Source organism: Cherax quadricarinatus, chromosome 79 (assembly GCF_038502225.1).
Source record: "Cherax quadricarinatus isolate ZL_2023a chromosome 79, ASM3850222v1, whole genome shotgun sequence".
NCBI lineage: Eukaryota > Metazoa > Arthropoda > Malacostraca > Decapoda > Parastacidae > Cherax > Cherax quadricarinatus.
The window spans coordinates 4,252,881-4,276,051 of record NC_091370.1 but is presented as its reverse complement, the minus strand read 5'-3'; the positions used below and the strand labels follow the sequence as shown (position 1 = coordinate 4,276,051).

Genomic DNA, 23,171 nt, shown 5'->3' with positions numbered 1-23,171 from the left:
GTGGCTAACCCTCCGGGGTTAAAAATCCGAACGAAATCTTATCTTATCTTATCTTATCTTAACAATACACAACTCTCACATAGACAGAAACTTGTGGAGAAGTTTCCCTCCAACTTGTGTCTAGTTAATGGTCCAAGGCGGACCGAAACGTCGTCACAAGTTCATTTTTCCCATGTGAGGGTTGTATATAAAATAGGAAAGAGAGGCCCTGGTAAGTTGAATATTTTTAAATTTCAGGAGCCACTTAAGACTTCGTTGTACGAGAGACTGATTCACATACAGAGTGAAATGTGGAAGAGTCATAACAGCAGATCAAGGAATATCAGAGGCGGATATTCCTTGATCTAGGTTAATCTTGTCTAGGTTAATCTTGTCTAGGTTAATCTTCTCTAGGTTAATCTTGTCTCTCAGGATGCAACACATGACAGTCTTCTAACTTCCAGGTATCTATGTATTGCTAGGTGAACAGGGCAGCAGGTGTAAGGAAACATGCCCAAAGCTCCACCCGTTCCGGGGATTAATCCCGGACACCTCAGTGTGTGAGCTAAGGACGCTACCAACCAGGCGACGGATTCAAGGTGGCCAGAAATTGGGATGACTTACACAGCTCTATGAGAAAAAAGGACAGCTGACGAGAGTAGGCATTAGGCAATATGGTCGTAATCAAACAAGAAAAAAATTAGGAGAGTACAGCTTGAATACATATACCAGAATAAATGCACACTTGAACAACTGTAGAAAAATCTCCTCCATCTCTCTACATTAATCATTGAAAAATCCATTAACATTGTAGTTCATTAAATGTTTAATTATTTTCTCTCTGTATTGCCTTATTTATCTAATTCAACTTAAATATATTTTATACACTTAAATTATAAATAATTAGGTAAACAAATCAAAATATTTTACATGGATCATATATTTAACAGTAACATTAAAAAGCGTAAAATTTTTGACATAAAATAAACAGAGTCCGTGTGGCAACATGAGCTTGACTGACGTGACAGTAGTGGGACTAGGGAGTCAAGTACAAGTGGTGATACTCAGGGGGCTCCGTAGGTTCTGCTGGGAACCACAGCAGAGGTTCCAGCAGCCAAGCCTTCACCAGGAGTTTCACTGAAAGCTCCACCGGTAGAGCCTCCAGTAGAAGTTCCGAAGCCACCAGTTGAGCTTCCAAATCCTGACCCAGTGGAACCTCCAAAGTCTCCAGATGTACTTCCGAACCGTCCAGCAGGTGAACCACCGAAGCCACCAGCAGATGAACCACCAAAGCCGCCAGCAGGTGCTCCAGTAAACTGAGAGGCAGAGCCTGAAGCATCGTATGATCCACGTCCACCTGCAGCAGCTGCAGCAGCGTCTTCCTGACGAGCCTTCTCGATCTGGGCGATAGCGTGGGCGGGAAGAGGATGGGGCGTGGGCACCAGGTCAGATTCCACACGATAACCACCTTCATCTGCTACGAACTTGAAAACAGCGGGAGTTCCATCGGGGAAAGTAAATCTGAAACACAGTATTATTAGATTCATTATTATAACCGTTTTTATACATAAATTGCCATTCTAGAAATATAAAAGCATTTTTAAAATTTGCTGTTCTGCAATAGTATGGAGATTACTTACGACCATCCTCCCTGAGCTGCTACAGCGCCGGTTGGGCCCTGGGGGGCGCCCTGCTCCTGACGACTGATGCCATCACCAGTCTCGAAATTGAAGTTATAGTTGCCGGCCTGATCAGGTCCCTGACGTTCGTCAGTTAAGATTGGGACTACAGGACCTGAAGGGCTGTAACTTCCACTAGGAGATCTTCCACTACCAGCTCCATCAAAGCCTGCACCAGCAGAGCTTCCAAAGCCTCCATCAGCTGAACTTCCGAAGCCTGTACCAGTTGAACCTCCAAAGCCTCCAACGGCCGTTGAAGCTCCGAAGCCTGTACCAGCTGAGCTTCCGCTAAAACCGTCTGCCGAGCCACTATCAGAGGAACTCCCCAAGCTTCCTCCAGACACCCCTGGTGACCCTCCACTTACTCTGCTTGGTGTCCCATAAGACGCAGATGGGAGTTTCGCTGCCCCCACAAGAGCCACCAGGGTGCACATTATCTGCCGGGGATATTTTTTTAATGTTACTTCAGAAAATCCATGTAAACTAATTCTTTAAGGCAAAAGGATGTACTAGTTCTGAAAAAAAAAAACATTCAGAAATTTTGTGATTTGAGGTTAGCTTAAAAAAAATATTTTGTCAGACTTATTTAGTATCATCAGACAGGAAAAGAACTGAGTTGTAAATGTGATACCGTTGACCTTATGCAATATTTTACGCTTTTCAAATTTTCGCCCAAAATTAATAACTGTATAAATATTACACGGCTTGTGCTAATAAAGCTCCCGCTTCACACACGGAGGGCCCGGGTTCGATTCCCGGCGGGTGGAAACATTTCGACACGTTTCCTTACACCTGTTGTCCTGTTCACCTAGCAGCAAATAGGTACCTGGGTGTTAGTCGACTGGTGTGGGTCGCATCCTTGGGGACAAGATTAAGGACCCCAATGGAAATAAGTTAGACAGTCCTCGATGACGCACTGACTTTCTTGGGTTATCCTGGGTGGCTAACCCTCCGGGGTTAAAAATCCGAACGAAATCTTATCTTATCCTTATAAACCATTGTCAGCTTTTTTTTTTTTTTTTACTCTGGATGAAGACCGTCGGTAATACAACATTGACTAAAACTTAAATAAATAATATCTTTGAGATCCCGGTAGCTCCCCACGACGTTTTCTTTTGACGCATTCGATATTATCTTTATGTATTACATTATTTGTATTACTGTACATTATAATGGTTATGTTTTGTAAATAGACGACAATGTAATCTAATCTAACTTAAATAAATCTAAATAAGTACAACAAATTAGCTTAAAATAAACTGAAGAAATTTAAGCTTATTTTTGGAGGCCAGATTGACGTACAGAAAAGAATGCCGATGATTTTAAAAATCTGTCATTAACTAATTACACAGTATTGGCAGATAATTAATATTTATCTGACAGATCACGATATTAAAAAAAATTGTCATTATTCGCTAGTGTCCCGGAAATTTAAACAAATTATGTCATATTTAAAATTATCTCTCATATTATTTAAAATTATTTGTCATTTTTAAATTATCTGTCATATAATTTAAACAAAATTATCTCATATTCTCAGTGTTAGGAATCGTGATTAATAACCTTTCTTGCTTATAGTCCCGGTGTCCATTGAGTCAGTTGCATATAATTAAATGGCTATATTTATTACCATAATTTTTAAACGGGTGGACCGGTAAGCCAGCAGAAGGCTTCTGTCAGATGACCAAAAACTCCAGCTGCAAGTCATCGTATAACTAAGACTAGCATCAGGAAACTCTTGTCCTGTTTCCTGACAAACCTTACCTAACCTAATCTAACTCCATTGAGTGGCCCCATCATATCCCCAGAGACAAATAATTGCTTCCTACCTGTCCAACAGGTGGCTATCCCGACCAGCTGTAACTCTTGTCTTTGTTTTAGGAACATTCAGATAGGTTGAAACTTTTTCGGTAAATCATGAGGGTGTTTCAAAAGAACTCAGAAAACAAAGGCAAAAAATATTTGGGCCTCACGGAATCGCAATAACATGGCCAGGTGGCTAAGTGGTTAACACACTGGCATGTGAGTTTCAAGACTCACCTGCCAAGGGTTCAAGCCTCACCCGTTCCGTGATTTAAAAGAAAAGTTTAGGAAAGCTAGATGATATATATAAAATATTCTATACAAGTTTAGATGCCCAATACGAGAGAAACTGTATTATCATTGTCGTCAAAGATTTGTAAACATTACAGTATCAACATCTTTATCTTCTCCAGATGTTTTCCGAATATTAAAACGTCCCCAGCAAAATGATGAACTCACCAGGATCATGCTGGTGTGAGAGGTCAGAGCAAGTGGCGCTTCTCTCATGTGGGGACCTTTATATACCGGGCAGACTATCACCACCACCAAAGTGAAGGACGCTCTGAAAAGGCATCAGGTTAAAGGTTTATGTAAGACTTCGAACGAGTCTCCAGATAAGAAAGTTTTTATGAGGAAATGGCACTTAGCCATATTTGGCAGCACAGTAATTGCTAACTCTTTAAAACGTGATTATACGACAGATGATTAAGTTTTGAAGAAGGCATCGTTGATTAATTACGCTCATATTATTTGGTCCTTACAATGATTCAACACTTTCTCTATGGTTGGCTTCATAAACATAGTTGTCGTATATGCATCAACAAGTACATCATAACTGAAAAATTAAATTCTTGAGGATGATAAACACACAATCAACTAGTGAAGATCCGTATTATCCTAGCCAAAGTGTCTGTTAAACAGTATTATCCTAGCAACAATGTCGGTTAAGCAATATTATCCTAGCCACAATGCCGGTTAAGCAATATTATCCTAGCCACAATGCCGGTTAAGCAATATTATCCTAGCCACAATGCCGGTTAAGCAATATTATCCTAGCCACAATACCGGTTAAGCAATATTATCCTAGCCACAATGCCGGTTAAGCAATATTATCCTAGCCACAATGCCGGTTAAGCAATATTATCCTAGCCAAACTACATCACCTTACAATGTACCTATGTGACCAGTGCTATGTTCACCCTATATTACACCAACACGTATGTTGCAGGTAGTGTTGGGATACTTAACATTGTACCTAGGTAACATTGTTGGGTTATCATAAAGTATTGCTAGGTGCTACGAAGTCTTAGACTCACTTGACATTGCTTAGGTAACAGGTGATGTCTGGGGGGGCCACCGAGCGATTGGCACATCGCATTAGTAAGTGTAATTTATCTATTGTGCACTTCATACGTATCCTGTAGGGAGAAGTCAACATGGATTACAAAGGCACACAATAGGTCCAGGTCTCAGTAGTAGTAACCAGTTACCAGTAACCAGTGTACCAGTAGTTGACTCACTACCAACCGTCTCTGCCTGAGTCACTGTCTATTCATATTGTGCTGACCACAGCAGTATTCAAAGACCCCCTCACATATGGGTACTGTGGGCGGCCAGTCAGTTATACGAGAGAGAGCAGAGAGATAGGTACGGCTGTAAGGGCGCTCCCCACATTATCCGTAATATACGTACTACCAGCCTACGTGAGTATTACTTTACCCTATCCACGTGTTCGAACTCCCACATGATACAGGAACTATGGTTCAATTATCGCATCAAGAAAGGGGCAAATTAACTCAAATGATAAACAGGTTATTTACACTTATATTATTATAAGTGATAATAAATAGAATAATAGCTCATTTACGTAATGTTTCAAAGTTTCATAACACATTTCAAAGAACAGAAATAATCGTGGATATATGTTCGTCCTCAATAAAATTTTTTCGTTCACAGCAGCAACTGATAACTCATTTGTTGAGATCTGTAAAAATAAATGCCTCGCAGGCAGAAACTTGCAAATAAATGGTAGTATATGTTAATGAGTCTTCCTCTCACCAGGAAGATGTTGCGGCAGGCCGTAGGCTACGTTATTTCATTTTCTTTTTATCTTCAGAGATAACTACATTGCTTTCGCTAACCCGGAGAGTGCTCGTGACTTGTATGTTAATATTATTACTGGCCCAGAGCAAGTACATTGTTACTGGCCCAGAACAAGGACATTGTTACTGGCCCAGAGTAAGTACACTGTTACTGGCCCAGAGTAAGTAGACTGTTACTGGCCCAAGGTAAGTACATTGTTACTGGCCCAGAACAAGTACACTGTTACTGGCCCAAAGTACATTGTTACTGGCCCAGAACAAGTACACTGTTACTGGTCCACAGCAAATGCACTCTTACTGGCCCTTAACAAGTACATTATTACTTGCCCATAACAAGTACATTATTACTTGCCCATAACAAGTACACTATTAACGTCACTTACAGAGATATTAGATCCGTCTAAATACAAGAATCGCTGTCCTCTTCAGAGATTTAAACTGATGCATTTTTTTAGTGTCAAAAAGCCAGAGAATTTTATAGGTACAAGTGTCACTGAAAACCACAACAGTGAGAGTGCCAACCTGTGTATACAGCCCACCCTTCTAACCAAAGACGTGACACTGTTGTAAAAACAGTCAAGCAGGTGACTGTTGAAGGTTCTGTTACTATACCCACACTCACTGCCTCCCTGTTTTCTGTTCACTCCGGAGACATTGTTATCGTCTATCTTATATTTATATTTTTTTCGTTGTGGTATGTAATAGTTTATTAACGTTTATGGATACAAGACAAACTAACCTACCTAACCTGACTCAGAAACATGCTGGAGGCCGTATGTGAAGAAGTGACTTAATTGCTCGGAGGATGAATTGATCTATTAGTGAAAGTACACAATACTGAGTGACGACCAGTGTATTAATGAATGTAGCAAACACAGTGACGACCTGTGTATTAATGAATGTAGCAAACTCAGTGACGACCTGTGTATTAAAGAATGTGATGAATGGTTTTGAAAACCTACAAGTTGAAGAATTGAGACACTTATGCAACATATGGGAATCTTTATTGAAGAAACGTTTCGCCACACAGTGGCGAAACGTTTAAGCCACTTCTCTGGCCCCATGTTGTACTTCCTACAAGAGTGATGGACTGGACACATCGATTCCAGGCTGAGGGACTGATTACCTCATTCTCCTCCTCTCCTTACCCATTTCTACTTTGTATTGGACTGATGAAGCCACTGTGTGGCGAAACGTTTCTTCAATAAAGATTCCCATATGTTGCATAAGTGTCTCAATTCTTCATTAATGAATGTAACACAGTGACGACCAGTGTATAAATGTATATAACACAGTGACGACCAGTGTATTAATGTATATAACACAGTGACGACCAGTGTAATAATGTGTATAACACAGTGACGACCAGTGTATTAATGTACATAACACAGTGACGACCAGTGTATTAATGTATATAACACAGTGACGACCAGTGTATTAATGTACATAACACAGTGACGACCAGTGTATTAATGTATATAACACAGTGACGACCAGTGTATTAATGTATATAACACAGTGACGACCAGTGTATTAATGTATATAACACAGTGACGACCAGTGTATTAATGTACATAACACAGTGACGACCAGTGTATTAATGTACATAACACAGTGACGACCAGTGTATTAATGTATATAACACAGTGACGACCAGTGTATTAATGTATATAACACAGTGACGACCAGTGTATTAATGTATATAACACAGTGACGACCGGTGTATTAATGTATATAACATAGTAACGACCGGTGTATTAATGTATATAACACAGTGACGACCAGTGTATTAATGTATATAACACAGCGACGACCAGTGTATTAATGTACATAACACAGTAACGACCAGTGTATTATGTATATAACAGTGACGACCAGTGTATTATGTATATAACAGTGACGACCAGTGTATTATGTATATAACAGTGACGACCAGTGTATTATGTATATAACAGTGACGACCAGTGTATTATGTATATAACAGCGACGACCAGTGTATTAATGTATATAACACAGTGACGACCAGTGTATTAATGTACATAACACAGTGACGACCAGTGTATTAATGTATATAACACAGTGACGACCAGTGTATTAATGTATATAACACAGTGACGACCGGTGTATTAATGTATATAACATAGTAACGACCGGTGTATTAATGTATATAACACAGTGACGACCAGTGTATTAATGTATATAACACAGCGACGACCAGTGTATTAATGTACATAACACAGTAACGACCAGTGTATTATGTATATAACAGTGACGACCAGTGTATTATGTATATAACAGTGACGACCAGTGTATTATGTATATAACAGTGACGACCAGTGTATTAATGTATATAACAGTGACGACCAGTGTATTATGTATATAACAGTGACGACCAGTGTATTATGTATATAACAGTGACGACCAGTGTATTAATGTATATAACAGCGACGACCAGTGTATTAATGTATATAACAGCGACGACCAGTGTATTAATGTACATAACACAGTGACGACCAGTGTATTATGTATATAACAGTGACGACCAGTGTATTATGTATATAACAGTGACGACCAGTGTATTATATAACAGCGACGACCAGTGTATTAATGTACATAACACAGTGACGACCAGTGTATTAATGTATATAACAGCGACGACCAGTGTATTAATGTACATAACACAGTGACGACCAGTGTATTATGTATATAACAGCGACGACCAGTGTATTAATGTACATAACACAGTGACGACCAGTGTATTAATGTATATAACACAGTGACGACCAGTGTATTATGTATATAACAGCGACGACCAGTGTATTAATGTATATAACACAGTGACGACCAGTGTATTAATGTATATAACACAGTGACGACCAGTGTATTAATGTATATAACACAGCGACGACCAGTGTATTAATGTATATAACAGTGACGACCAGTGTATTAATGTATATAACACAGCGACGACCAGTGCATTAATGTATATAACACAGTGACGACCAGTGTATTATGTATATAACAGCGACGACCAGTGTATTAATGTATATAACACAGTGACGACCAGTGTATTAATGTATATAACACAGTGACGACCAGTGTATTAATGTATATAACACAGCGACGACCAGTGTATTAATGTATATAACAGTGACGACCAGTGCATTAATGTACATAACACAGTAACGACCAGTGTATTAATGTATATAACACAGTAACGACCAGTGTATTAATGTATATAACAGTGACGACCAGTGTATTATGTATATAACAGTGACGACCAGTGTATTAATGTATATAACAGTGACGACCAGTGTATTACTGTATATAACACAGTGAAGACCAGTGTATTACTGTACTAAACACTGAGCTCCAAACCACGGAACGGGTGGGGCTTAAACCCATGGCGAGTGAGTTATTACGATTTCACAAGTCATTGACTTCCAAGAATTTACAGTAGAAGAACAATTAAGACAAACTTGCCTGAAATTTAACAGGAACTCAAGTATTTTTTTATAATAACACACGAAATAAAAGTATTAATTGATAAGGTGTGAAAAAATCAATAAACTCATAAACCGCTAAACCACAAATTTTACTTGTATTGCATCAATTCCAAAATAAAATTATTTCATAGAGATTCAGTTCTTCTAAAAGTACAAAAGTATACTTAATAGTTAATTCGATATTGATGAATATCCAAAATTTTCGAAAAATAAAATATATATACCTAGTTTAATGAATCTTATTGTATTCAGCTGGCCCAGTGGCTTACGCACTGGCCTGGTGTTCTGCGCCACGAGTTCAAGCTCCACCCATGGTTTATCTAAAAATATTTCGTTCTGAATATTAATAAATCAGTGGTAAGTAGCTCGATAGAAGGCACTTAGCATCGGTATGTAGTGAATACATGGTGTGTATACTTTAGAAAACCGTCAAGTTGAATGAATTACATGTGCAACATTTGGGAATCTTTACCGAGAAAACGTGTCGCCAGTCAGTGGCTTCTTCAGTCGAATATAAAGATAAACGGTGGAGGAACAGGAAGAGTTTGAGGTAGTCAGTCCCTCAGCCTGGAGTCGATGTGTTTAGTCCATTGATGGAGAGAGCACGTCGACTCCAGGCTGAGGGACTGATTACCTCAAACTCCTCCTCATCTTCCACCTTTCTTCTCTGTATTGGACTGAAGAAGCCACTGGCTGGCGAAACATTTTCTCACTAAAGATTCCCAAATGTTACACAAGTGTCACAGTCTTCAACTTGTGCCGAATATATTAGAATATCGTCACTAGGCTGCTGACTGACTCGCCAAGAAAACAGGAAAAGCCAGTTGGATCCTACACCTCTGGAAGGAAAATGAATCATGTTTCTCTCAGTATGTTTCATTGTGAAAGGAACTGTAAAAGACAGTGAACACCTCCCCCCCCCCCCACATACCATTGACCCATTCGAGTTTACCTCATGCAATTTTTTTTTTTTTTTAATATTTTTATGAGTATTATTTATATTGCATTATTATTATTGTATTATCATTGTATTAATATTACTATTATTGTATGATTATTATTATTGTATTATTATAATTATTATTATTATTATTATTATTATTGGTGTTGTATCTGAAGTTATCTCTCTTAGTAAAAGTCAGTTTCCTGGGGAATGAAAGGTGTGAGCCATCAACACATTACGTATTTTCCTTTTAATTGCGTCACTCCCCCTGGCCTTATTTTATGCCAAACAAAACTGGCACTGACAGACAAATACATATTTTTGACCTTACGACTCTGCTGTACCGGTGGAGGTAGGCAACTGTATAGCAGTAGTACTAAGCTGTTTTTTAATATCACGTGTCTCTTCTCTTTCTCTCTCTCTGTCTGTCTGTCTCTGTCTCTTTCTTTCTCTCTCTCTTTCTCTCACCCTTTCTTTTTTCTTTTTTTTACACAGGGTTTGACAAGGTTACGGATCCTTAGCTTTACTGACAAGCTATTTACAAGTTGTAATAAAGTTGGTAGAATTACCGACAATATGTAAAGTAAAAGGACACAAGTGCAACTAATGTGACATTTATTGTGGCAACGTTTCGCTTTCCAGGAGCTTTATCAAGCCATTACAAACAATACATGGACACAGAGGTTATATAAAGGCTCAGAGTGAGGTGAATACTAGTGAGGTACCATTTAGATGTTCACTAGTGGTAGAAGTAGTAGTAGTAGTAGTAGTAGTGACAAAAGTAGTAGTAGTAATACAATATGGTAGAGCAATTAATTCGTACATGAGTAAAAGGATATAAAAGCTATTACTTGGGTAACATAAAAATAGGTTGGACAAATATAGACTGGAAAGAGGCAGATTGTTTCAGTGTTCACTCTCTGTAATGTGCTTTGTGTAGTATAACAGGAGAGACTATGTGATGGCAGGGTTTACTGTTTTCAGGAGGATTCTTGCTAAGACTTCAGAGATGGTGAAGCTGCCGTTGTTTTGTTTAATTGTATTCGAAACAGCGATCAGTGCTGATTCGAGGCACTTGCGTCTGCGGTAATTAGTTTCTTTAATCACTAATTGGGCGTCTCTGAATTTCATGAGATGATTGGTAGAATTTCGATGTTGTACACAGGCGTTGTTCAAGTTATCGTTCCTACATGCGTAAATGTGTTCATTGAGGCGGGTGTCGAGGTTTCTTGCTGTTTCACCTACGTAAATCTTGTCACAGCCTCCACAGGGTATAGAGTAAACTCCTGCGTTGACTGGTTCGTGGTGCTTGGATTTTGTTCTGGTTAGATCCTTTATTGAAGTGCTAGAAGCGATGGCGACTCTGGTGTTAGCTTGTGAAAGTACTTTTGAAACGTTCAGTGCAACCTGGCTGTTGGGAAGAATTTTTTTTTTTTTTTATTTTTATTTAAAAGGACACAGTACAAGATATAAATAAATAAAAGAACACAATAATTAACCGTTTGCAAATACAATGACCTACCATCAACCCCATAGCATACCACAAGTGTTACATTCATATTGTATTAAATGATATACCATCACCGAACAATGAAAAGAACAGGATAACACCTGCTCAGAAAAAACATTAACAAAGTCTAAACCTACAAATTATGCCTGTTATACAGTACAGTAAGACCTCCTTGCACAAAGTACACAGATGATATGATGCAGCATACGAAGGATAAAATTATACATTACAATATTTAAACAAAGGCTAACCTAACCCTACAATAAAATTGCAAAGACATACCACATAATACTTCCCGCAAATAGCAGGAAACTCTTAACATAATAAAGAGCGAGAGAGCTCCAGCACCGAACAAAAAAAAAAAAATTAGCAAAAACCAAAAACTCAAAATTTATGTCTGTGTCCACATAAATCCCCCACAACTCTGTACAATTAGAGCCCTTGCACAAAGTGCACAATAAATATTATTTAACATACAAAAATTAAAATTATGCAGAACATTAATTTAAACATTAGGCAAACCAAAGCCTACAATAAACATTACATTGGTACATATCACAATGAAACTCCCCACATAAACACTGGGCAGGAAACACCCTCAAGTAAAAGACATAACATTATATACGCAAGTACAACCCATACAACTAACAAAATCCTAACATAAGGTATCAAAACTGTCTAGTTACAGGGCATAAAAACCTTATCTCCCTATTTGAAACACTAGTACATCATTGCTGATTTTTTTTTATATAAACAGTCTAAAAGATAATATATAAACAAATAATTAGCATATAATTATAATTCTCATTGCCTAAAGACTCGCCGCACTTACTTCGTGCCGGCACATACTACCCCCCCCCCCCTTTTCCCTATTATCAATGTTATTATACTGAGCGTTATCATGGGAATAAAAATTCCTCATGCACATACAGTAGTCATAATTAAAAATATTGACATACAAGTTCGTACATGTTCCATCCTTGTTTTTTCCCCAATAACACCATTGAACAAAACCAGTTAATCTCACGGAAACCCCATTAAGGGCATCGCACAATAAAATTGTCCGCTCCTAACCTAATACCTCACTATTCATTATAATTCATATTTCATTACATAACATGATTAGGTACATAGAAAAAGGTGTCATATTTGATTATAAAATTGACTAAGCCAAAGATCATGATTTCATATATAAACATAGCAGAAAATTTTCCCCACAAAGCAACTGTGCAGGGTCACAGCACTTCACAAACATAAGTTATACAACGATCAAGTTAACTTGTGTGCTTATCTTAACATCATTCTGCTCTAAACCCGAGATCCCAAGGTTTAGTCATCATGGTTTTTAAGGTTATCCTGTATGCAGTGAACATAACCATAGATTCCAAATCCTCATTCATCTCCCTTCCACTCTATCATAACCCTCCCACCATCCACACTACAAAGAAGCCTAAACCAACCCACCCTCATGTATCCCCCGGTAGGAGACCAACCCTTTGCCCGCCCCCTGGGTTCATGAGGAGAAGGCCCCCCACAGTGAGATTCCGGTAACCCTCCGAAAAGCTAACTACCCACCTCCTACCATAGACTTGCCTATTCCTACACATAGTTCTATAAAATCTCGCTGCTAACGCTTTTATCCTCAACTCTCCCCTAACCTCCCTCATCCCCCAAGATACATGTAAATAATCCGTCATAACATACATTAAGGCTCTACCCACATCACCCGGCACCCCAGTTACATCCAACATTAAGGCCCGTAGGAATGGCCATTGCCCCCCCCCCCTCCCCCAAAAAGTCTGATAACTCACCATCCATAACCTCACCCCCTCCAAAGAGGGACAAAAATATACCGCATGAAAGGCCGTTTCGATGTCCCCACAATGCAAGCATGAGTCCTCTCTCACAAGACCCATTTTATATAACACATCCCTAGAGGCCAATATTCCCATCAGAAAACGATATACTAACTCTCGTACCCTCGCTGGTATTCTAAGCAAGCCAAACTTCCTCCATATGCTTATCCAGTCTTATGTTGGATATACAGCAAGTCCCTGTAAGACACCCTTGCCTACCACAGCACCCACCATTCGTTTGACCTTTAACGTGGACACCTGTTTAACATGTAATAAAACCCTCAACATATCCTCACAATACCTCAAATCCCTTCCACACCACCATCTTCGTGCATCCTCCATTACCCTACCTACCCTGACTCCTCTATTCCCCCCAGTCCGGATATATCTTTGTTTAATATATAAAGCCATTACTCTATGACCCAATGACATCAGGCCAAGACCCCCACGTCTCCCCTCCGTCATCACCACGTCCTTGCTCAACCATGCCCTCCCAAACCCCCACACATACCTTAGAACCTTCCTCTGGATTTCTGCAATATCCTCTGCTCTTAAAGGGAACACCTCAGCCACTCCCCACACCTTACTGTAAACCAGAGAGTTGACCACTAAAACTCTCTGCTGTAATGTTACGTCCCTAGCCCTTAAGCCTCCTAGCCTACCCAAAACCCTGCTCGTAACTAATTCCGAATTTATCTTCCTACTCTCCTGCACTTCCGCCATGTACCATATTCCACAAACCTTAATTCTGTCCACTACTGACCATCCCAACCCCTCCCCCAAGCCCCCTCCCACCCAATCCCCCACCTCTAATAGTCTCGACTTCATTAAATTAACTCTCATACCCGTGGCGTCCCCAAAAATCTGAATGATTCCACCAACTTTCCTTAGATCTTCCTCATGCCTTACCAGCACAGTAGTATCATCTACGTACCCCACAATCCCCCCCCCCGCCCACCCCCCTAATCCCATGTTCATTCATCACCTCATCCACCAGCCCATAAAATGGATTCTGTACGCAGGCAAACAATAACTGAGAGAGTGGACAGCCCTGCCTCAAACCTCTCTCCATCAGTACTGGGTCCCCCAACTTACCATTAACCTGTACCCTAATAACTGCTCCCTCATACAAGGTTTGCACCCATCTCACCACCTTCTCCCCCAAACCCAACTGTTCCAAACAAACTTTTAAGAAATCCCTATTCACACAATCATACGCATTAGCCCAATCTAATCCAAGTATTCTCCCTCCGGTGCAGTCCTCAATAAAATCCCTTATGTGACTATGCCCGTCCCTCATACTTCTTCCCGGAATGCCAAACTGTCCCCCATGTACCACTGATCCTAGAACCTTCTTCAGTCTATTGCCCAGAATTTTAGCATAAATTTTATAATCTGCACACATTAAGGATATTGCTCTATAATCATTCAATACTTTCCCGGCCGGGCCACCACTTGGAAAAAGCCCGGGCCGGGAGAATACCGGCGAATCTTTAATAATAATAATAATACTTTCCCATCCTTCTTCTTCGGCACCAACACAACGATCCCTGTTTTCTGGGTCTTCCCCATCCTCCCACTGCTCCACATATGATTCAAGACTTCCACTAACCCATACCTAATGCATTCCCAATAAACTCTATAAAAATCATTTGGTATTCCATCAATGCCCGGCGTCTTACCCTGACTCATCCCGTAAACCGCCTGCCCCACTTCCTCCTCACTAATACTACCCTCCAGCATTTCCCGTTCCTCTTGTCCCAATACAATAGTATTCTGCATAACCCCAAATACCTCCTCATTGACAACTTCCTTGTTCCTCCTCCATTTCTCCCTAAACCAATAATCAGCATAACCACTAATATCATCTGTATCAGTAAGACCTTGACCCACCACATAACCCCCCCCTTCATCAGCGACCACTAGATGCGCTATGGTAGTCACCATCTGCCTTTCCCTAAATTTTCTCAGGATATAACCTGATGGTCGATCACCCTTTAACACCTCTAATCCTGCCCTAACTCTAATCGCGTTAAACCTTTCATTATGTAATCCTTCAATCCTACTCCTTAAGCCATCCACCTCACCTCGCACATCTTCCCTTCCCCCCGTCCCCGTCGTAAACAGCATTCAGCTGTCCCTCCAGGTAGTTTTGCAAACCATATCTCCACCTTGCCTGTTCCTTTCCACGTATCCTAAAAAACTCTGCTATTGCTGTCTTTGCCTGCATCTCCCACCAGTCAAGCAAATCCATCCCACCATCCCTACCCTCCCAGCAATGTCTCCACCATTCCTCAAAGGATGAGGCTTCATCCCCCTCCTGCAGAAGCCTCACATTCAATTTCCAATACCCAGCATATATGCGTACTATACCATCCACCCGCAGATCAGCTATCACCGCCCTGTGATCCGAAAAACCGACATCAAAAGCCCTCACTCTCTCCACACCAATCCCCTGCATCACATATATCCTATCTAACCTCGCCCCATAATTCCCACGAATAAACGTGTGCTCCACCCCATACTCCCCCCTACCCACCACATCTACAACTCCTACATCCCTTAACACATCCCGTAGTGCACCCAAAACACATCCTGCCCCCCTCGGCGTCACATCCCCATACCTAATCACACAGTTCCAATCACCTCTAAGTACAGTTATGGAAGGTAAACCCCGCAAATAATACATCAAAACATCACGAACAAAATCAACTTTGACTCTAACATTGTTACATGCCGGCATATATACACCAATGAAACATACTCTCCTCACCCCCCAGTGCCCATCTACCCTTACAACAAGTTTGTCGTAGACGCCGGTACGATTCAGTTTCAGGAAGACTCTGGTCATCCCATTCAAGGCAACACCATATACTTCCTCGTTGGGGACGCCATAGGCGTCCCTGATGATAGCAGGTAGCAATGTATGCATCGTTGCTCCAGTAAGCGTGCCACGTACCAGCTGTATACAAACAGTGTTAATCCGCTGTCCCACTCGGTACGCCATTTTGTCTTCTAGTTGCTAAAGGTCACCACCAGAGGGCAGGTGTAGCTACTAGGCGTGCGTCCTCTCTCCCAGGAGGTCGAGAGACGAATGTTGGGAAGAATTATAACTTTGTTGGGAGTGGTGTTGGTGCTCTTCAGATCATTAATTCTCCACAACCTCTGACAACCTCAAATTCTACGACTTCAAGGGTGATGGACTGATTACATCGTCTTCACATCTCTACTGTTCCTGCCTTCTTTCTGTATTCGACTGAAGAAGCCTACTGTGTAGGCGAAACGTTTCGAAATAAAGTTGCCTAACTGTTGCCTATGTGTCTTACCTACCAACCTGTCGGTATTGTATACCATTTTGATGTTCATCTTGTCAGACACTGCAACACATGGCATCTTGGTACAGAAAACACCTTGGACAAACTTTTCAAGTGAGAATTGTTGGATCTGAGGGGGACATGACCTCTCAGTGGCTACATTCTCACTACTACTACTACTACTCTGCACCTCTCCTTCCGACAGTATTTAAGTCTCCGCACTGTCGCTTGATCTTCAGATAGTTCCTGACTATGGAACTGAACTTCTCCAGGCTGAGGGACTGACAACCTCAAATTCTACGACTTCAAGGGTGATGGACTGATTACATCGTCTTCACATCTCTACTGTTCCTGCCTACTTTCTGTATTCCACTGAAGAAGCCTACTGTGTAGGCGAAACGTTTCGGAATAAAGTTGCCTAACTGTTGCCTATGTGTCTTACCTACCAGCCTGTCGGTATTGTATACCATTTTGATGTTCATCTACAGCTCTGTTAGAAAACCAGTACTTACCTATGTCCTTTCTAAATCTAAATTTATCCAACTTAAATCCATTATTCCTGGTTCTTACCTGGTTCGACACCCTCAGTACTTTATTAATATCTCCCTTGTTTATGCCCGTCATCCACTTATACACTACAATGATATCTCCCCTCATTCTACGCCTCTCCAGAGAGTGGAGATTTAAGGCTTTGAGTCTATCTTCATACGGGAGGTTCCTTACACAGTAAATCATTTTAGTCATTCTTCTCTGTATGTTCTCTAATGAGTCTATATCCATCCTGTAGTAAGGGGACCAAAACTGAGCAGCATAATCCAAATGAGGCCTCACTAGTGATGTATAGAGCTGTAAAATAACTTTTGGACTTCTGTTACTTATACTTCTTGAGATAAATCCAAGTAATCTGTTGGCCTTGTTGCGCACACTAAGGCACTGCTGTCTTGGCTTTAGATTTCTGCTTACCATGACTCCCAAGTCTTTTTCACATTCTGTATGATCAAGCTCTACATCACCTAGATTATAGCTTCGAGGGTTATTTTCATTACCAAGGGCAAGTACCTTACACTTATCCACATTGAACTTCATCTGCCATTTTTCAGACCAAGACATTAATTTGTCCAAATCGTCCTGGAGTTCATTGACATCCTCCTCAGAGTGAATTATACGGCCTATCTTTGTATCATCAGCAAATTTACTCATGTCACTCGTAATCCCTTCATCAAGGTCATTAATGTAAATTATGAACAAGAGAGGGCCTAAAATTGATCCTTGTGGAACGCCACTAGTGACTAATCCCCATTCAGATTTCACTCCATTAATGGTAACTCTCTGCTTTCTATTGGTAAGCCATGCCTCAATCCACGCTAGAACTTTACCTCCTATACCATGAGCTGCCACTTTTCTTAAGAGTCTCTTGTGAGGTACTCTATCGAAGGCTTTACTAAAATCCAAATAAACAATATCATATTCCTTATCTCTGTCAACTGCCTCAAATGTTCTATTGAAGAACGTCAGTAAGTTTGTCAAGCAGGCCTCTTCAAGGGGGGCTCCTTGGCGTGGTGAAGAGGCTCTTGGTCTGAGGAATTAGACCTATCGGTCTTCTTCCTCAGACCGAACCTAATTACCCCCCAATCTCCCCTCCCCTATCCCATCCTCCCCATCCTCCCCTTTTTCCTTTCCTCCTCCTCCTCCCCACTCCTCCCTTTTGCCCTTCCTCTTTTTGTCCTTTGGGATTTCTCCCACAGGCACGCTAGTTCCTAGGTAGAGGAAAGGACACCGGGGTCGATCCCATTCCGTTGAGGTTTCTTGGCGGTGGCGTAGTTTGCCGTGGAATCTGGATTGCCTAGGGATGTCCCGATCCCTCTCCGGTATCCCGGAGTAGCTTTGGGTGTCTTTTGGGCGACGGGTGTATCTCTGGAAGCCACCTTTCGGATTCCGGGGGTGGTGGCTGAAGGAGGTATGCTTTGTGGCGGATATCCGGCCGCCCTCTCTTTTGTCCACCGAGGTAGCTCGGCAGATGTGAGGTTGCTATCCCAGATTGCTGGTTTACTGGCATGAAGGGTAGGGTATGGCACGGGTTCCATGCTGCATCTGCGCTACTAGCGGTGTCGAGTCCTCTTGGGCGCGGAGGGAGATTTCTGGCCCTTTCATTCCTCCTAGGAACTATCCCTCCCCGGTCCCCCCTTTTTTTTTCTTTTTTTATTTTTATTTTCTTTTCTTCTTTCTTTTTTTTTCTTAAAAACAAAAAGAAAGAAGTAACCTAACCATGGCAGCCCTAGTCCATGAACCTGGTACCCCCGGGCCCCTTCTTGATACCGCACCCCGTTCTGACCCCGCCTCGTCTTTGGACCACTCTTCAGACATTCCTCATGCCTCTGTACCTATTGCCGGTGCTGTTTCCTCACCTGCTTCAGGTACTGAGGCCTCGACTGACTCCTTCGATTTATCAGACCTTCGCTCTCCTCTGACTATGCTTCCGGCCTCTCCCTCTACGGTGCGGCAATTTTCAAATCGCCGACCCGTTCCACGTCGGACCAACTCTGGTCCCACGCCTAAACGTCAACGACAATTACCTGCTGATGATACTTCTCCACCTTCACCTTCTCGTTCTTCTCAGAAAAGATCGACACGTCCTTCACTACCTTTCCACGCTCAGTTTCAGACTGAACAGTGGACTAAATTCTTCACTTTACGACCAACTTCCTCTACTGCCTATCTTTCTGACCATAGTATTGGCAAGGCACTCCTACGCCATGTTGGTAAAGATATTTCTTTTCATGCTCTTAAGAGCGGTACGCGCATCATTACCGTACAGAATGCTACCCAGGCTCGTGAGCTCTCTCGTCTTTCCCATATAGATACTGTTCCTGTCACCCTTGAAAAACATCATTCCCTCAATTCTTGTAGTGGTACCGTTATTCTGCCCCATACCATAGTTCAACAAAATTTCCAGACATGTGGCACCGACATTCTAGAACAGCTGGAACTCCAAGATCTCCCAATCCTCAAGGTAGACACTTACGTTCTTCCTGCCCGTGGGCGGAGACGATACCCTAGCAATGTGGCTCGTTTAACTTTTGACAGCCGAGAACTCCCATCCTCAGTTTATATAGCAGGACATCGGTTACAAGTTCGAAAGGTGATCCCTACACCACAACAGTGTAGAAATTGCTGGCGATTTGGCCATCCAGCGAAATATTGCAGATCTATCGCCGAATGCCCAGTCTGTGGTGCCGATGACCATTCTAATCCATCTTGCAATCGATCTCCCTCTTGCCTTAACTGTCATGAGGCTCACCCTTCGTACTCTCGCCGTTGTCAGGTCTATTTAAACGAGCGGGAAATCCGTTACCTCAAAGAGACAGAAGGTCTCCCTTATGCCATGGCAGTTTCTCATCTCCGCCTCCAAGGGAGACTCCCACGTGTTTCTTATTCCCGTGTTTCAAAACGTCCCCCCACTTCTGGTATCCCATCTTCTACACCCACCTCTGTGGTTACCTCTCCCATAATCACTCCTGTATCTAATCCTTTTGCTGTCCTCGGCTCAGACGTCCCTACTTCAACGCCTCAGTCTAATCTCGCTTCTTCGAGTTCTCTCTTACAAGCCTCAGTATCGACGAGACCTCGTACGACACCTCTTCCCAATCGTCCCTCTACTTCTCAAAAGTCAAAAAAAGGTCCGGTAACACCTCCTACCCATCTTCCACCTCCTCATTTTACCCTCCCTGTCTCTGTCCCTAGTTCTTCCCCTCTCACTGGCTCAGTTACAAGTGCAGAGGTTCACCCTCCTCCTCGTAATGTACCTTCCTCCCCTGTTCCCTCCCAAGTTTCTTCCTCTTCTGCCACCTCCCAGGTTCCTGTCTCTTCTGTCCCCTGCCACGCTTCTCCAGTTCCCTCCACCCTTTCGCCCCCCCCTACCTTGGTACAGTCCAATACAGTTCCAATCTTTACTCATCCTCCCCCTACCATTCCCAATATTGTCTCCCATACGACATCTCTGAATTCCGAAACACTTGAAGCAATCTCTGAATATATTGCAGAGACCAAACCATCAATGGACACTGATCCACCTTCCGCTCTTTCTCTCTCCTCTGCTCCATCTGCGCAACTCCTTTCTTCACAGCGCACCGTTCCTTCGCTGCTTGAACATTTTCCACTGCCTCCGCATGTGGACTTTTCTAACCCTCCTAGTCCGTAGGAACCCTTACCTGCGGATTTCAAGTATCTTTATCATTGCCAATCATGGCCTTTTTACAGTGGAATATACGTGGCCTCAGGGGTAATCGGGGTGAGCTTCAGATGTTACTCTCCCAGTTTGCCCCTGTTGGTGTTTGCTTACAGGAACCAAAATTACACTCTGCTGTTATTTCTCACATCTCAGGCTATAATTTATTGTATTCTTCAGATCCTTTTCCTGATGGGACCTTTAATGAAAGTGCCCTTCTTCTCCGCACTGATATTCCGTACCATCAGCTATTTGTTCATACTTCGCTGCATTACACAGCAGCCCGTATCCACTTACATAGGTGGTATACGCTCTGTTCTTTATATCTCTCTCCTTCTCGGGCATTATCTATTCCGGATTTTGCCTTCCTTGTTTCGTCATTACCGCCACCGATTCTGTTACTCGGTGATTTTAATGCCCACCATTTCCTCTGGGGAGGGTCTCACTGTGATTCCCGAGGAATTCAGTTAGAGGCTTTTCTTGCCACCCACCCCCTCCATGTTTTAAATACAGGTACTCACACCCATTTTGATCCTCGGACTCATACTCTCTCTTGCATCGATCTCTCAGTTTGCTCTTCCTCCACCGCATTAGACTTTACTTGGTCTGTTCTCCCGGACTTACATGACAGTGATCATTTCCCAATCATTCTTACTTCCCCTTCATATTCGCCACCTCTTCGCACCCCACGCTGGCAATTTAATCGGGCAAATTGGAACCTTTACTCACACCTGACTGTTTTTAAAGAGGTTCCTTCTTCGTCCTCCATCGATGAGCTTTTACACCTCTTCTCGTCCTCCGTTTTCACTACAGCTTCTCATTCTATACCCCAAACTTCGGGCAGGCATTCTCAGAAATGCGTGCCTTGGTGGTCTCCTGCTTGTGCTCGTGCAGTACGTTTGAAACGCGCTGCATGGGGCAGGTACCGGTACAATAGAACCACAGAGCGACTCCTTGATTTTAAACAGAAGCGTGCGATCGCTCGCCGTGTCATCCGTGACGCTAAACGCACTTGCTGGCGAGATTATGTCTCCACCATCACCTCTGCTTCCTCTATGAGTGCAGTCTGGAAAAAAGTACGAAAACTGAGTGGTAAATATTCTCCTGACCCGGCTCCTGTTCTGCGGGTTGCCGGTGTTGATATAGCAAACCCACTAGATGTTGCCAATGAAATTGGCAATCATCTGGTCCGTATTTCTCAGGGACTCCATCTATGCCCCTCATTTCTTTCCTCAAAGTCTGCCAGAGAGTTAGCACCCTTGGACTTTTCTTCTCTCAGAGAAGAACAGTATAATGTGCCTTTTACACTTCAAGAACTGGAGGCAACACTCTCAGCTTGTCGATCATCGGCAGCTGGGCCCGACGACATTCATATTCGTATGCTACAACATTTACATCAGTCAGCCCTTGCAGTCCTATTACGCCTTTACAATCTTATTTGGTCACAAGGAGTTCTTCCACAGCTGTGGAAATCTGCCATTGTTCTCCCTTTCCGCAAACCAGGCACTACGGGACATGAAACCTCCCACTATCGTCCCATTGCTCTTACCAGTGCAGTTTGCAAAGTAATGGAACGTCTAGTAAATAGACGTTTAGTGTGGTATTTAGAGACACACAACAGTCTCTCCACTCGTCAATATGGCTTTCGTAAGGGACGTTCTACCATAGACCCCTTACTGCGCTTGGATACGTATGTTCGTAATGCCTTTGCGAATCACCACTCAGTTATTGCCATATTTTTTGACCTTGAGAAGGCATATGACACAACTTGGAGGTATAATATTTTAGCCCAAGCCCACTCCTTAGGCCTTCGAGGCAATCTACCATCCTTCCTTAAGAACTTTTTAACTGACAGGCATTTCCGTGTTCGGGTTAATAATGTGCTCTCCCCGGACTTTATCCAAGCTGAAGGTGTCCCCCAGGGATGTGTTCTGAGCACAACACTTTTTCTCCTTGCTATTAATGATTTGGCCTCTAGTCTTCCATCAAATATTTGGTCATCACTCTATGTTGATGACTTCGCTATTGCCTGTGCAGGCGCTGACTGTCACCTCCTTACAGTTTCTCTCCAACATGCAGTCGACCGTGTGTCCAATTGGGCCACCACACATGGGTTTAAATTTTCCAGCACTAAAACCCACCAAATCACTTTCACTAGACGCTCTGTCATCTCTAATCATCCTTTGTACCTCTATGGCTCACGTATCCCTGAACGTGATACAGTCAAGTTTCTGGGCCTCCTCTTTGATCGTAG

General features: G+C 42.2%; 1 protein-coding gene across 1 annotated transcript; it reads right to left on the bottom strand.

Moving 5' to 3' along the window:
- Positions 1 to 857: 857 nt before the first annotated feature.
- Positions 858 to 2,116, bottom strand: LOC128702777 (pupal cuticle protein 20-like). The gene is made up of 2 exons (XM_053797205.2): positions 1,620 to 2,116; positions 858 to 1,500 (listed from the first exon to the last, which is right to left on the bottom strand). Exons 1-2 carry the CDS (start codon positions 2,090 to 2,092, stop codon positions 1,044 to 1,046), a joined length of 930 nt encoding a protein of 309 aa, XP_053653180.2. The 5' UTR covers positions 2,093 to 2,116; the 3' UTR covers positions 858 to 1,043.
- Between the last annotated feature and the right edge of the window lie 21,055 nt (positions 2,117 to 23,171).

Coding starts and splice junctions, on each gene's coding strand:
- LOC128702777 (XM_053797205.2), bottom strand. CDS start 2,092: ATGTGCACCCTGGTGGCTCTTGTGGGGGCAGCGAAACTCCCATCTGCG. Junction 1,501..1,619: donor GCAGCTCAGGGAGGATGGTC/GTAAGTAATCTC, acceptor ACTGTGTTTCAG/ATTTACTTTCCCCGATGGAA.